This window comes from Mesocricetus auratus, unplaced genomic scaffold (assembly GCF_017639785.1).
Source record: "Mesocricetus auratus isolate SY011 unplaced genomic scaffold, BCM_Maur_2.0 Super-Scaffold_100026, whole genome shotgun sequence".
Lineage (NCBI taxonomy): Eukaryota > Metazoa > Chordata > Mammalia > Rodentia > Cricetidae > Mesocricetus > Mesocricetus auratus.
The window spans coordinates 8,162,235-8,179,031 of NW_024429207.1; the positions used below are offsets into that span (position 1 = coordinate 8,162,235).

The following is a 16,797-nucleotide window of genomic DNA, read 5'->3' on the forward strand; positions in this document are numbered from 1 at the left end:
TTAGGATACTGTTTAGGAGAGATACCTTATGTCCAGAAACGTAAAAATCTGAATTCTTAACCAATTTTCTTCTAGTGAACATTTTTTTTTTCAGAAAAAAAATCACATATAGACAGTTTGGCAATTTCAGGCAAGTTTAAGACAGCAGCCTAAAGTCCAAAGTGGCGGATTGAGTGAAGCCATCACAGTTCACTGTTGTCCTAGGCTCGTGGATGAATCTTGGATTTTGTATACTGAAGGATTCTGGCATTACATACTGGTGACACAGTCAAGCGTGATAACAACTTTTCAAAGAGATTTTAAAAATCAGAACTGATCATTTTAAATGATCAAGTATTGACTTTCTCATAGGGCAGTCCTGCCTCCCACTGTTTGAAGCAGGGTCTCTTGTTTGCCCCTGTGTGTACCAAGCTACCCATCTTCCATTTCCCTTTGGTAATGCTGAGGTTGCAGATGCACTCTGCCATGCCTGGTTTCATGTGGTAAGTGCTTTTACCCACCGAGACATGTCTCCAGCCTGACGACTGGTTCTGTAGTCCCACCTACCATTTTGCAGTTGAGCACAATTTCTGCTATGAAATGAACAGTGGTAAGAATTGATGGTTTTTTAAATAAAATTTTAGATACATTTATTTTATGTGTATGAATGTTTGCCTGCACACACACACACACACACACACACACACACACACACACACACACACACACACACACTGTGTGAGTGCCAGGTATCCTCAGATCCCAGAAAAAGACATTGGATGTCCTAGAACTGGAGTTACAGTTGGTTTTAAGCCACCATGTGGGTGCTAGAGACTGAACTCAGGTCCTTTGCAAAAACTGTAAATGTTCTTAACCACTAAGCATCTCTCCAGTCCCACAGTTTATTCATAAAATGTATTAGCCAAAAGCTTAGGTTTGTGGGAATGCTGCAGTTTGCCATTTAGGAGAATTGCCCACTCAATGAGAATGTCGTGGCATCTTCTCTTCCTGGATGAGTGAATCATAGTAAGAACACGACAGATGGCTTCAGATGGCTTCAGTTGACCAAAGATTACAATGGAAGCTCAGGTTCCATTTTTTCCCTTTCTTCCCTTTTATGTGTGACAACTTAAGTCCTCTTCATTTTATCAAGAGGGCAGCACTGAGAGAGGGCTACACAATGTCTCCTAAGCAGAGAGACTCAGACAGCAGAAGTGCTGGATTGAAGAATGCTTTTTTCTTCTTCCACAAATGTGGGATTGTAGGGAGAGATCTTAGGTACCTGTAGCACTGACCATGCCTGTTTAGGCGTGGTCACAGGTACGTAGAAGATGCAGGGGGTTAAAGAGCTAAGAGGAAGGGGACTCTCTCACTTGAGGTTCCGGTCAGCGCTACAGGTACCTTGGTCTCTCCCTACATGGGATAATTCACACACTATAAAGTACATCATTTTAAACTGTACAGTTCAGTGGTTCTTGTCATGTATTCAGACTGCCTAACTAATGCCTCTAATTTTCCAGACTATTTTTACTGTCCTCAAGAGAAGTCTTACACCGTAAGCAGTCACTTCCCACTCGTCTCCTCCTTTCAGCTCTTGGCAGCCACTAATCTGCTTTCATTCTTCATTCCTGCCCGTCCTGGGTATTCATCTAAATGAATGTGTCTGGCTGCTGCACTCAAGCAAAATGGTGTCAAGGTTAATCAACACTGTTGTATATGCAGCACTCCGAATAATGTCAATGGATGAATATATCACATCTTACGTGCTAGTTCATCAGATAATGGACACTTGGGGTGTTGGCCCTTTGAGTCACCACTGAGCATCATCAGTAACACTTCAAGAGCACTGTCAGTGACTGTCTAGAGTACAGTAAATGTTACCCATTCCTCACTCCCCTCTTCTTGCCACCACATGCCCCTATAGAGTACTTGTCAAGGAGGAGCACAGGCACCACAAGGCCAGCCACTACTGTATATCCCTCTTCCATGCAGCTTATCCTTTCTCTCCTTTGGTGTGCTTAGGCTTTGTACTTCTGGCTGCTTACAGAATTAGTAGGAAGAGGACTTGGGGTAGATATCCAAGCTCTTTTAAGTACCTAGTCTTTTAGAAGCAAAATACACTTCCAGGGTTAATTATTTTGAAGTAATGGAAGAATCTAGTTGGATGGCACTTTTCTTTTTGACATCCACCCCTTTAGAAGTTTTCAGTGCCATATATGTGTCTTGGGAAATTTGCTGATGTCTTCTTTTAATACAACCAAAATTTCTCTGTTGCTTCTTAGCCTTTTGGCTAAGGTCAAGTGTAGAAGAGCTGAAACCCCTCTTATATAAAATTGTGGAACAAGGGAGCAGATAGAATGGTGATACATAAAGGGACTAGGGAGATGGCTCAGTAAGTAAAATTCCTAGTATACCAGTGTGGGAATTGGAGGTTGGATCCCCAGTACCCATCTAAAGTCTGGGTGGCCATGGCAGCTTCCCTGCACTCCCCAGTGCAGAGGTGGGGAATTTCTGGGCAAGCAGGCTAGCCAGGCTATCCCAAATGAGGAGCCATGGCAGCTTCCCTTCACTCTCCAGTGCAGAGGTGGGGAATTGCTGGGCAAGCAGGCTAGCAAGGCTATACCAAATGATGAGTCCTGGGTCTAGGGAGAGACTAGGGAGCAATTGAGAAAGAACCTAACATCACTCTTGGGCCTCCATACAAAGACATTAACATACAACAAACGCATGTTAAAAATATATAAATGAAAATGCCACAGAGAAAGCTATTTGGGGTGATAAAAATTTAATTAAAATTATTTTCTCAAAGTGTAATATGCCACTGACAATCGTAGTTGGGGGGATTACAATGGTAATCCAGAAGTGTTTCTAGCCCCTACAGCAAGCTTGGCAAAGAACCATGGGAGAAAATACCACTGCAGGCCTTTTTCTTGATTGTTGAATGCATTCAGAGTTACCTTTAGAATGCATGCCTCTGAAACACCGCATATCTCAAGGCACCTTCTGTTGGCACTGTGAGGCTGCTCTTGGGCTTTGCTGCATAGGATTTCAGACATTTCTGTTTGACATGTGCTAGGGTATCTTTTATCTATGATGAATTAAGCTTATCCTAAGGACAGAGCTGTAGCTAAGCTTTATTCTCTGTGTCTTGTACAACAGTATCTGCAGAAGACCACAAGGATGACTATAAGAGCAGTGACCGTGCTTCAAAATGTAGATGATATTGTCTACATAATCTTTGTACGTAGTTAACTATTGTTTAATATAAAATCTCTCTCTACTTAAGGATCAGATCTGTTTATACTGTTACTGACTATGCAAACAACTTTTCATTAGATGCTTGTTTAGTTGACAGAGCTGAGACTTATCAGTCTGCAGACACTAATGGACTTGCTTTATTTGATCATAATCGGATCTCTTTAGATGCTTTTCTGGTACAATTAGAGCACTCTGCTGTCTGACTTTATTAGTGTTTAGGTCACCGTATTCAAATGACTCTCATGGAAACGGAAGATATGCTGCCTTAGGCAGCAAATGTGCTTTATTTAGGCTAAGGAGCTGATGAAATCATTTAGTTTTATATATTCCATATTTGGGAGATGATGCATATTCTCTAAAGGAAAGAGTCATTTGATTCTTTTAGGCTGGAATGCATTTAAGAGATGAAGTAAACCCCTTGAAGGTAGTATTTATAGTTCGGGGATAATGTAGTTATTTTCTGTGTCAGTATAGGATGCTCTCATAGTGTTACTAGGATAGTCCCATGGGGTTGTTAGGGCTAGAGACACCTCTTTCCAGTGCACACACTGGTAGCCCATAACCCTGGCCATGTACCACACTCATGCGGGTTTTACTAAAATGACAGAAATAGCCCTCTGTCCTTACGGCGGTTTGCTTTCCTTCTTCTCTAGGTTCCAAGAGTTTGAAGCAACAATGCTATCTATGGCTAGACTGGGACAGTATTGTGAACTTTTTGTAGTTTTCTAGAAGTAGTGATCTATACTTCTGCAGGAACTAAACATGTGAGTGGCTTCTTAGCTGCAGGACACTAGAGAACAAATGCGTAGTCCAGGAAATCAAACCAGAGCTCAGAGTGCAGGTACAGTTGTTAGTAAAACACATCAGGGCCATACTAGGGAAGCAACTGAATGTTCCTTCATTTTGAAGATGAAGTGAGTCCACGTACACAGTGGAGGAGAGGTGAACGGTTCTGCCCTTACAGAACTCTTAGCAAAGGAATAGACACATTGCGTCCCTGGACACCATCCAGTGCTTATCTATGTTGGTAGTGCTCCAGTGTATTTGTAGAATGTACTTGAATGAAATATTTTTGTTCCTCAACAGAAATCTACAGATACCTGGGCCTTCTGCCAGGAATTTTTATGTAGTTGGTCTGGTGAGTATATTAGGTAATCAGGCTTCTGTCGTTGGGACAAACACAGAACCTGAATGAACAGTCCGAAGAGTCAGGCTCTCTCCTCCTCTCTCTCTCTCTCTCTCTTTTTTTTTTTTTTTTGTTCAAGACAAGGTTTCTCTGTGTAGTCCTGGCTGTCCTGAAGCAAACATTTTGCTCATTGAGCCATCTTTCAGCCCGAGTTTGACTTTACTGTTCCGCCTTGAAAGGAAGATCATACAGTGCTTGCCTGTGTTTGCCTTATTTCATTTTAGCACAGTGTCTTTCAGGTTAATCTATTGTTACCAATGGCAGTATTTACTTCTTAAAAGGTAAATGTAGTTGTTTGGTTTTTACTCTACTCTTTTGGGGGCCCAACACCCAGTTCCCAAACGAATCACACTCACAGAATCTTATTCTTTCTTATAAATGCCCAGCCTTAACTTGGCTTGTTTCTTGCAGCTTTTCTTATCGTAAATTGTCCCATCTCCCATTTGCCTCTGGGCCTTTTCCTTTTCTTCTGTAATCTTACTTTCACTCTTACTCCATGGCTGGCTGAGTAGCTGGCTCCTGACATCCTCCTTTCCTTGTTCTCTCTTGCTCCTTTCTCTGCTATTTATACTCTCTGCCCTGCCTAACCTTTCTCCTACCTTGCTGTTGGCTGTTCAGCTCTTCATTAAGCCATCAGGTGTTTTAGACAGGCAAAGTAGCACAGCGTACATAATATTTTACAACAGGTAAATTGTACAGTAGGCATTTGGAATTAGTACAGGGGCTCAAACCACCATGGCTCTCCCAACTCAGTGCTTTGCCATCTTTAGGGCATCCCAGAGAGTCTTCATTGTCCACAATGACAGCCATCACATCCTACTGCCAGGGACAGGTCAAAGGCAAGGATAAAAGATACTGACATGTTTGCACTCGGTGTTTGTTAAATTTCTGAAAGCTACTGTGTGACATTTCTGTGTATATGATTATGTTTGTCTACAATATCTTACTTTGTATACCCACAGACCCAGTGTTTTTTAAATGGAGGGTTCTATTACTAAGGAGTAAAGAATGGATATGGTATAAGCAATAGCTAATTGTGCTACTGTACCATATGCTTATAATTTAGTGAGATACAATAGATGTTTGTTGTGCTAGCATTAGAAAATTCAGCTTTTCTGAACTGGGCATTTGCCAAACTTAAAGCATTTTCAAACACTTTTTAATCTACCGTTGTTCAGTGTCTATCATGCTATATATTGAGCCCAGTGTTGTGTTTCTTATAGGGATCATCTTACCTGGTTATTATAACCATGTAAATTAGGTAATATTATTCTCATTCCGTGGTTAAAGGAAGTAAAGTGACTCAGCCAAGATCATATAGTCAGTAAGTAGAGCTTGGATCTGAGCTCAGGTCTCCTTGACTTTAAATTGCATATTTAAAGTCAGGTGAGTTGCTAACAGGTAGGTAGAAGTCATCAGTGACCTGTCCTCCTGGGGATCACTGGGAGTCTTTACTGGCAGTAATTCTTTAAGAGAACAGTGACACCAGCGGTACCCTGGCCTGTTACTAAGACAGCAGTAGACTACCAGCTTATCACTGCCATGCTCTTGTTGGTGACCCACCCAGTCATCATTAGATTTTTTTTTAAGTTCTAGATTTATTTCTGGCCCCTTGTTTAAAGAGAAAGGTGAAGATTGAAACACTCTGTATGAAGAACACTTTAGAGTAAAATGTTTAAAATTATGGAGATAGAAGATTATTTAGCTTAGCAAAGAAAAAATAACTGTTTCTCTTTTGCATACTGAAATTGAGGTGGTATTTTCTCTCCCAATGGGCAAGGGCATAGTGGATTATTAACTTCAGCAGTCAGAGTTTGTTATAGAATGGAATTGCTATTTTCTCTTTGTATGTATGCTAGGAAATTTTTTAAATCTCTAAATTGGTTTTGGCGATTGTATGTGGTACTTTTGCATTATTATGGTCAAAAATACTTGAGAGAAACAACACAAGGGAGGAGATTTACTTTGGTTCATCATTTCAGGGACTTTACCCTGTCATCTTGAGTATCTCCATTTATGATGACTAGAGCATGTGACAACTGTTTACATTTTTGTGGACCAGGAACAAACAGAGGGTACTAGTTGGTACCAGGGTGAATATAAGATTCAGAAACACACTCCTAGTAACTAATTCTGCCATCCAGGTCCTCACTTCAAAGGCCCCATCACCTTCAAAACAGTGCTATAAACTGGAGACAAAGTACTCTAGGTAATGAAGTCTTTGGAGGCTCAAAGTCTAACCACACCTTGGCATTTTTACATGAAGATAATGTATTCAAATTATTTAAATTGCATGGCTTTGTGAAGAATATAAATTGCTTGAACACTTACTGTTTTTGAACAATGACTCTCAAAACATATTGTGAATTATGAGTAATAGAGTAAGATTTCATTGTAAAGGAACATAAAAGAAGAGATTGAGCATGCTTCAGGACAAACTCGTAGAGCGTATCGGAAATCAGTCAGCAGGCATAATTGCTAAGCAAACGACTAGTGTGGGTGGACAGGAGATGAGAAATCAGTATAAAATGGCAACTCTTGGAAAAATTTTATGAAAAGAATAATGAGTATAAATTTAGTTTTAAGAAACCATGGGCTGATGTGGGATTTCTTAGGAAAATGTGCTCTGAAAGTCTTTGTTTTCTGTGAAGTAGAAACATCAGTTTCTAGTAGAATCTGTTCTCTTGGTGTCTTATATGGCAGAGGGCACAGGAGTTGAGTGTGTCTGAAGACATGCCCATTTAGAATGAGGAGGAAAGAGAAGTCAACATTAGTGCAGTGTGAAATTTGATGAAGACATGGTGAAGTAAGTTTGCTATCTCTGAAGTTGAGAGAATTCATTGTGTGCTTCTCTTTGGAACAGCACTGTGGTTGTGTATTGCCTTATGAATAACTACTCACCGCAAGTCAGTTTGTACACAGCACCTAGCTCAACCTTGCACAGTCCTGATTGTTAGCTGTAGCCATTATTGTTGTTACAGCCTATAGGGCAAGGACTGCAAATCAGATAGTTTTTGTTGTGGACACTCACTGATTACTAGTTCCTAACTGAAGTGCAATGCTAAGCTTGGGGACTAGCTGAGACCCAGTGGTAATGCTTCCCCCCCTTTTTTTCTTCTTTCTTTTTGATTTTTCAAGACAGGGTTTCTCCATGTAATCTTGCCTATCCTTGAACTCGCTCTGTAGACCAGGTTGACCTCGAACTAACAGAGACCCGCCTGCCTCTGCCTCCGAGTGCTGGGATTAAAAGTGTGCACCACTACTGCCTGGCTGACAATGCCTTTCTTTATTCTGAGGTTTGAACCATTTGTGATCAAGAAATAAGATAGAGATTAAATGACAATTTGACTACTGTTAGATAATTGAGAACTCATTTTTATGTGTGTAAGCAATATAATCTCAAACATGGCTCAGCAGTAAGAGAGTACTTGCTGTACTTCCAGAGGATCCATGTTTCCTTCTTATCAGTCTTGTTGGGCAGCTCACAAGTGCTATACTCTAGATCCAAGGGCTCCATCACCCCTGGTGTCTGAGGGTGCCTGTAGTCATGTGTGTGTACCACACAGAGATAAATACACAAATGCATACAAATAATTAAAAAGAAATCTTTTCCTAAGCCACCCTACATTGTTCATTCATGATTCTAAGGTAGCAAGAACATGGGCTCACATGTCCTATAGAAAGTCAGACGTGGTGTTACAGGCCGGCCATCTCAGTATCTGGGACAGATTTGAGGTCAGTGCAATGCTACAGTGACACCCTGTCTTCAGGACACTTTCCTTGGAACCCATTCTGTGTTTCCAGTAAGGGCTAAAAGTAAAATTAGCAGTTGTCAGGAGCAGGCAACACGATTCTCAGATTGTGACTTCAATAGGATTAACTGATAAGATAAGGTAACACCGTATCTTACTTCAGGTAAAATATACACAAAATGTATTGTAAAAATCATTAGAGAATTCCAAAATAAACTGTAAAACTCAGCAGCAAAGTACTGTTCAGTAAACACTCTGAACAGAAATATAAAATGTAAGCATTGAGAGTAAAACCAAAGATAGTGGTACTGTGTGCATACTATATAAGTGAACAACAGTGACAGTAGTGACCCTCAGAAAACACCAGGCACATTAGACCGATATATAGCATACAGATATGCACTATACAGGAGAAACTCTACAGATAACAACAGTGTGGCTTTCTCCAGGTTAATTAAAGGACACAGGCAGAGACAACATGGCTTTGATAATTTCTATAGCATGTAATGTCTATAGCTTCTGGATCCTAGAAAATGGATCTGTAGGAACATTGAGTTGTTTATGATGATAGAAATCACCCTTCCTGGGGATCAGAGTGGAGATTGGGTGTGGTCTGGGGAGGCCTGGTGAGGGGGCAGGGGAGGAGGGGAGTGAGAGGGAGCTGGGATTGACTTGTGAAACAAGTTTGTTTCTAACTCAAATAGAAAAAAAGGAAGAAAAAAAGAAAAGAAATCATAGACAGAAATCTGAAAATAAGGTTCTCTAATCATAAACGGATACACTCTTTTTACAGCTAGTAGATAGGGTCTTACTGTGGAAATCGTTAATGAGTATTTCCAATTATTTGTATGTATGCAGAGGCGAAGGGGACATCGTACATGTTTATGTCAGTCACGACACCTCATTGAGCTGCTCCAGTCCTGAACTTCCTACCCACTGTAGCTCACTGAGTTGGGTTTCCTCACCCTTGTGGTGGTTGGTAGGGTTCATTGCTCCAAAGTTCTGTTCAGATATCACTTTCAGTGTGCGTCATGCACGAGAAAAGCTTAAGCATGTCTCTGTCCTTTGTGGAGTTACCTTTTGCAAAACAGAAGGATGAACAGGACTGAAACTTCCTTTGGTAGAAAAGTCCCTTTCCTCCTCTAAGTCCAACGTACTCCGTTTCAGCCTGTGCCTGGGCAGTACTGTGCCCAGTACCACCAAGAGCTGCCTCCAGCAAAGAGCTGCAGACTGTTAACTCTCAGCAGGGCCCAGAAACACAAGAAATAAAGACTGTGCCATTCTTGTAGTCATAATAATGTCCCATGCCTGTGGCAGATGTCTAAACTGCTTTATGTAATGCTGTCTTATTAATGTGAAAATGTTCATAATTTTTTATCTAATTATCTTGCATAATTTATCCTAAGAAAATAATCATGGATTTTTGGAAAGATTTTTTTCCATGAATGTTGTGCTTTTTGTTTTGTTTTTGTAGGCTTATTAAAAATAGAGAAAAATTTTGAATAACACTTAACAATAAAGATTTAGTTTTAGAGAAATTGGTACATCCATATTGTATACTACCGATGACACAGGAATATTTAAACATGGCATCTCCCATGAATATGATGTTTAAAGACTTAATGTATTTTTATTCGTGTGTATTTGTGTGTGTGTGAATTATCCTCATAGGTCAGAACACAGTGTTGGACCCCTGGGGCTGGAGTTACAGGGGGCTGTGAACTTCATGGGTTCTGCGAACCAAACTCAGTTCCTCTGAAAGAGCATTAAGCACTCTTAACTACTGAGACATCTCTCCAGCCCCAAAAGTAACCTTAAATGGATAAAAGAACTCTAAGATAATATGTCTTATAAATCTTACAAAGCAAAACAACCAACCAAACAAACAAAAAACTGAGGCCAGATTTGAGTTGAGGTTAACTCTCAGTGTTGTGCTTTGTATATTTTTTTATTTTCTTCAGTGAACATAAGTTATTTTAGAGAAAGTAAAGATTGACTCACTTTGAGAAAATAAAGTCTGTCTAACCATTATCAGGCTGGAGTAACAGACTCTAAACCAGCTATGAAGTAGCAGGAGACAATATTTCTCCCTTGTAGACACTGCAGCCATAAAATACCATTATGATCCCCACATCTAGAGTTTGATTAGTCACTGAGATTTTTTTTTCAAATTTTAGACTCTCAGAAACTTGACTGAGTTGTATCAGTAGGAAGGATACACCCTGGTTCTGACTGGAGGTCCAGGTCGGTTTAACACACAGAAACTCCTTCAATTTATGATTGAGACACAGTACTTCAGCTAAAAGATTTCTGCACATAGCAGACCATGTCTATTTTTCCTTAAAGCTTATGGTTCCAGAGGAAATTGGGCCCTGGTTCCCTCAAAGCCTTTGAGCCTATCAAGTGATTCTTCTTTAGATTTTGCAGAACTAATCTTCCCCACACAGCCAGCCCCTCCACAGCAGTTCTTATTGTAGTTAGAGACCCCAGTGTGTAAACCTGGTCTGAGACCTCAGGACTAAAACACCTTTTTAATTAGGAAAAAGCATGGATACATTAAAACTTTATTCACCCTCACCTCTCTCTCACACACGTGTGCACGCACGAATCCCTAGGTGATACACATCTGAAGAATCATCGATGGTGGTGAGGATCAACAGTAATGATTGACAGTTACTGAACTCTCACTGAGATAGGCACTGTTCCAAATGTCATAACCCATCATCCAAGTTAGCCTGCACAACAGCTCTATAAGGCAGAACTCCTTCCAACGCTATTTAGACACTTTAGTTTTTCCAGAGTGATACAATATATCTTAGAAATGGGGCTGGAACACAGTGACGACACATGTCAAAGCTCACATTATTACGCATTCTGAGCCTGTTCTAAATCATCCAGGAGATCCTTCTATTAGGGTCAGTTTAGCTGGCTGAAATCCCCATGTTTTCTTTTCCTCATGTGCTTTAACTGGAATCTTCTGACATGTTGTTCCTAGTATTTGACAATTCTGAAAACAACTCTTTGAAAATGTTTGGATTTTCTTAGATGTTTGTGTATGGTATTCCATTCTCCATCCTTGATTTTATTATTTACTTATTTTTGAGACAGGTTCTCACTAAATAGCCATGGTGGCTTAGAACTTACTATGTAGGTCAGGCTGGCCTCAAACTCAGCAGAGGTCCACCTGCCTTGGTAGTTAGAATCTAAAATAGTATTTCAAACTGTTTACCCAATTATTTACCCCACGCTAAGGTCTCTTCCATCTTCTGTTGTCCTAAGACGTTGCAGCATGTATATGCCCAGAAAACTCAAAACTAATAAAGTCTGTGTAAAGTGTATTTAAGAAATGAAGCGTTCAGCCTGGACACATGGGGGAGGGCCTAGGCCCTACTCTGGATGATATGACAGACTTTAGAGATTCCCCCATGAAGGGCCTTACCCTCCCTGGAGAGTGGAGTGGGGATTGGGTGGGGGATTGGTGGGGGTGGGAGGCAGGGGAGGGAGAGGGAGCTGGGATTGACATGTGAGGCAAGTTTATTTCTAATTTAAATAAAAAAAGAAATGAAGCATGTGCTCTCTCTCTCTCTCTCTCTCTCTCTCTCTCTCCACACACACACACACACACACACACACACAGATGGGGCAGAATCAGAGAGACAGACAGGGAGGGATAGACTGTGTAGGTGACTTTGAGGTCAACATTTTAAGGCTCCAGGCCTGCTGTGAGCAGTGGTTAGAAGTGTGACAATCTGTGGGCTGCCTTGGAGCTCACTGCTTCTCTAGTGTTTCAGTTCAGTGGGAAGCATTCATAAATATCAACCTGCTCCAAGTTTGCTTAGCCTAATTTGTCAATTAAAATGCAAGAGAGGTAAGGTAGCACTCCGAGGAGCAAGGGATGTGTCTTGTGTGACAGTGCCTTGTCCATAACAGAAGAGACACTAGGCAGGATAACTGCTAGAGTTGGGAAGCAGTTGAATTCGGGTCATGTTATTTCTTTTTAATTAAAAGAGCTTGTAAATTTTACTACATTTATTTGTTGTGTATTATGATGCACACATGTCATAGCTGTGGAGGTCAGCAGACATCTTACAGGAGTCGGTTCTCTCCCTCCACCATGTGTGACCTAGGGATCAGTGTTGTCAGACTTGGAGTCTTAGTGACTTGGCAGCAAGCCCCCGTACCTCCTGAGTCATCTCACCAGCCTGCTCTTCTTCATTCTTGAGTTTACACTGTCATTTTGAATAAACACATCAGCATCTATGCTGGTCCAATCAAGGCAAAGTCTACAACTTTCTCTTGGTTCTGGAACCAAACTCACACCAGTGTGACCAGAGCCTCCTCGGGAGGAAGACAGCCTTGGGCTGCTGGGAGCCCCTGGAGATGTGAGACCTGTGCTGTGTGCAATAACCAGCGTCACAGACCCATCACAGGTGGATATAAGCAGTAAATCAGTAAGGATGGTCTTCAGGCTAGAGGTGAGTGGGTTTAAAACCAGTTGTAGCATTAAGTCCTCCATGAAAGAAAGATCCTTAGCGTCAGGGGGGAATGGTCGTGACCTCAGTGTTTAAGAACTAATGGGATTTGAGCAGATAAGAAGAGACCATTGTGTACAAGAGCGGGGAGGAACAGGAGAGCAAGGTTGGGAGTCAGGACAGGGCTGGAGTGTGCTGGGAGTCTTATGGTCTGATTAGGCAGGAACTTGTTGTCCATAGGGATGTTGAAGGCAGTCAGTTTGGGAGTTCTCTGTCTGGCACCGGCCATGCTTACATACTTTAAAAAGCCTTTGACAAGGTAAGCTTGGACCTATATTAAGTTTTAGAAAAGCGGGAGAATGCTTAGCAGCATGGTGCTTAAGTCAGGCAATCCTCAATTGTCATCCTAGCTGTAGTCCTTACAAGCATGCATTTCTTAGCCCATCTGAGCTTCACTGTCCCCCTTTTCAGTGGAGGGGTGACTGTAGCATCTATTGTGGGGACAAATGAAGCCTAGCTCCTACACGTGTGAATGCTAGCTCCTGCATTAACTCTTTATGCAGATGGTGTGTATTTCTTCAGTACCATCCCCGACTCGTTTGCTCCAAAGCATGAATCACCAAGAATATCCAAGAACAAATTGTGTGTCCATTAAATGTTAGAGACATTAAGTCTTGCTAGTTTAGCTTATTAATACTTATTGAATCCCTACTGTGTGTTTAGTGCCTACCTGGGTCCAAGAGGAGGAAAACAGACACTACCCCTGTCTTTAATGGCTTCATAATTAGATGTAATGAAAAAAAGAATCTTTTCTTCATAGACAAAGTGACAGTATTACCTTGCATTCAAAAATGTGTCATCGATTTTTAGACTTACTATTTTCATTTGTTTGTTCATAGTACAGTGTGAGGAAGTGTGGCCTTTTTTTTTTTTTTTTTTTTTTTTTGCTTTTTCAAGACAGGGTTTCTCTGTGCAGCTTTAGAGCCTTTCCTGGCACTCATTCTGTAGATCAGGCTGGCCTTGAACTCACATAGATCCACCTGCCTCTGCCTCCCAAGGTGTTGAGATTAAAGGCGTGGGCCACCATGTCCTGCTATGTATGGAGTTCTCAAAGAGCCCTCCCTCTTGTAGTTGAGATGACATTTGGCCACAAGGCAGGTTCACACACACAATGACTTACAACTAGCTTTTTTTTTTCTTTTTGGTTTTATTTTACGAGACAGGGTTTCTCTGTATTATTTTGGAGGCTGTCGGTCCAGCCCGGCCTCGAACTCACAGAGATCCGCCTGCCTCTGCCTCCTGAGTGCTGGGATTAAAGGCGTGCGCCACCCACCACCACCCGGCAGCTTTTTTTTTATGTTTTGTTTTTTTGGTGTGCTTCCCCCAACACCATTGTAGGAAACACACCCTGAACCAGTCACTGTGGGGCTGATTTTATGGAATAGGGGATGCCACTGGAGACCTATGGTCTACTTGTCTGCCTGCTTCACCATCCTTAGCATGTGGCCTTGTCTTTATGGTTCTTGAAGGATGGAGGTGGCTGATGACCCTTTGTCCAGAGGCATCCTGATCCTGGCTTCACACAGAACAGTAATAAAGAAGCAGAGATGCATCAGGGGCTTCTCTATGAAGTCTGCCCCCTGAGAATGCTCTCTGGAGTCCCACCCTTGCCAGTTGAGTTACTCTGTTCTACGAAAAGACCGCTGGATAATCACCCCACACTGCTCCGGTGTTTGGGGCTAAGTACATTGCTCTCCCTGATAAAACTGCGTTAACTGTCAGCGCCTGCCACAGTCTAGAGGTGACAGGGTGGCAATGCTAATAACAGCTTGCCTTTGTGATGGCAAGAGTCAGACATCAGGGTAGCTGAAGAAATAAAAAAGATACAGCTTAGTGAGGGATTTATAGATAGCTTTGATTTTAATAAATTTGTGTGTCTCCTTTGATTTTGAAAAGCTGAAGAATGTTGTATGTTTTTTGCCCTAAAAGGCAGCAATGGTTTGTTGTTGTTTGTTTACTTGTTTGTTTATTTTAAAGCAGGCCTTGTGAATATTAGGCAATGTGCTCTGTCACTGAGCTGTGTCACAAGATGTTTTTTCCTTTACATTTTGAGACAGGGTCTCCCTAGACTTCCCAGCCTGGTCCCTTACTCACTGTATAGTCCAGGCTGGCCTCAAACTTGTGATCCTCCTGTCTTAGTCCCAGGAGCTGGGATCTGCACTACCAGGCTTGCCCAAAGTTAGTGTCTTAAGAACTAATGCTAATTGGCTTTATTGTGGAAAACCTCTAAATAAAATTATAAATAGAGGATATGAAGCACTCAGGACAGATCATTTGGTTAGGGAAATACCTAGTAACCACTGAGTGATTCTTAAGAACTTTATTTCTTGCTGGGTGTTGGTGGCACACACCTTTAATCTCAGCACTCTGGAGGAAGAGTCAGGTGGGTCTCTGAGTTCGAGGCCAGCTTGGTCTACATAGTTCCAGGACAGCCAGGGATACATAGTGGAACCTTAATCTATCACAAAACAAAATTTTATTTCTAAAGCCCAGTTAAAATCACTCAAAAATAGTCACAGCCCTAGGCTTGCACCTGCCACCTGATATGGAAATTTTCCTGTATTTTTTCTGAATATTGTCTTCTCAGACACCCATACCCACACATACACACACACACACACACACACACACACACACACACACACACACACACACACACACACACACACACACAAGTCCTCTGGTTCTTGGCTCTTCCTGCATTTTAAGAACCAAGGCAGCTTCAGGAAAATATTTGTGCCAGATTTCCACAGCAGATGTCCTGCCATGATGGTCTGGAACGGTCTTGTGAGAAGAAATGGAGAAATACACTGGGACAGTGGCAGCATGACCAGAGGGAGGGCTTGGACTAGTGTAGACTGCACTTAGAGAAAACTCTCCTACTATACACTAGGACAGTGGCAGCATGACCAGAGGGAGGGCTTGGACTAGTGTAGACTGCACTTAGAGAAAACTCTCCTACTATACACTAGGACAGTGGCAGCATGACCAGAGGGAGGGCTTGGACTAGTGTAGACTGCACTTAGAGAAAGCCCTCCTACTGTACACTCAGATTCACTAGTGCCCAGGGCTGCTGAGCACTGGAAACATGGCTCATATTCTTTTCTTTCTTTTTCTGGTGATACAGGGGGTGGAATGTGGGGCTTGTATGTGTGATTCTAGTGCTCCACTGAGCCACAGCTCCAACCTTAAGCTTTTAATGTAATGAAACTTAATAGCTACATGTAGCTAGTGGCCATCTTACTGGAAAATGAAAATGTAAGCAGTAGACTTGATTGTCTCAGTTACTGCGGAAGGCTGAATGGAGGAGTTCAACATGGCCCTCAGAGTTGAACATGGCATTGACATTTTTTTCAGTCATGGGCAGGTCGTGATGCTCTCTGTCAGAATAGAGTGACTCTTACAGTAAGGCCTCAGGGATGACCAGCATATGACACACTGCCTGACATCTCATAGGTACCCCATCCATTAAGGTTGCTTTGACAGCCTGGGCTGTGTTTGGTTAGCATAAGTATAGTCTAAAGGTGTCTCTGAAAATAACATTTTTTCCTATTGAATCTTTTCTTTCTCTCTTTTAAAATCAGGTATCAAATTGTAGTGGAAATAATCCAAGCAACTACAATAAGCAGCTTTCCTCAGCTGAAGAGGCACAAGGGTAAGAACCAATTTGTTTTCTTCAGTATACATTCGGAAGGTACCTAGAGTCCCCTCTCCTGTCAGGTTTTTGACAAATGTGGAACATTCTGTTGACTTATTTAAATACTTCAAATCTATTAAAACAATGGTCTAATATCATTAAAGAAAGTAAAAATAGTTTCAACCTGACAAAAGCCTGTATTTTCTTTGTATGTGTGTGTGTGGCTTATGTATATGTTCATATGTGTATAAGTGCATGTATATGCACTTACATGATGAGACCAATTGACAACTTTCTACCTTTCAGGGCAGGGTGAGGGTAGGAAGACTCTTTCTCCAGCCAGGGACTTGCCAAGTACGCTGGCTAGCTGGCCAGTGTGGCCCCAGGATCCACCTGTCTCCACTCTCACACCCAACATATTTTGTGTGGGTTCCAGGAATCAAACTTAGTGTC

General features: G+C 41.7%; 1 protein-coding gene across 3 annotated transcripts in view; it reads left to right on the plus strand.

Moving 5' to 3' along the window:
• Positions 1-16,797, plus strand: part of Snx25 (sorting nexin 25) — a 96,647-nt gene that overhangs the window by 40,985 nt on the left and 38,865 nt on the right. For all 3 annotated transcript variants that reach the window (XM_013110849.3, XM_005066667.4, XM_021225203.2), the window contains one exon: positions 16,292-16,362. In XM_013110849.3, the coding sequence (XP_012966303.2) occupies positions 16,292-16,362 (71 nt within the window). The remainder of the gene's footprint in view (positions 1-16,291; positions 16,363-16,797) is intronic.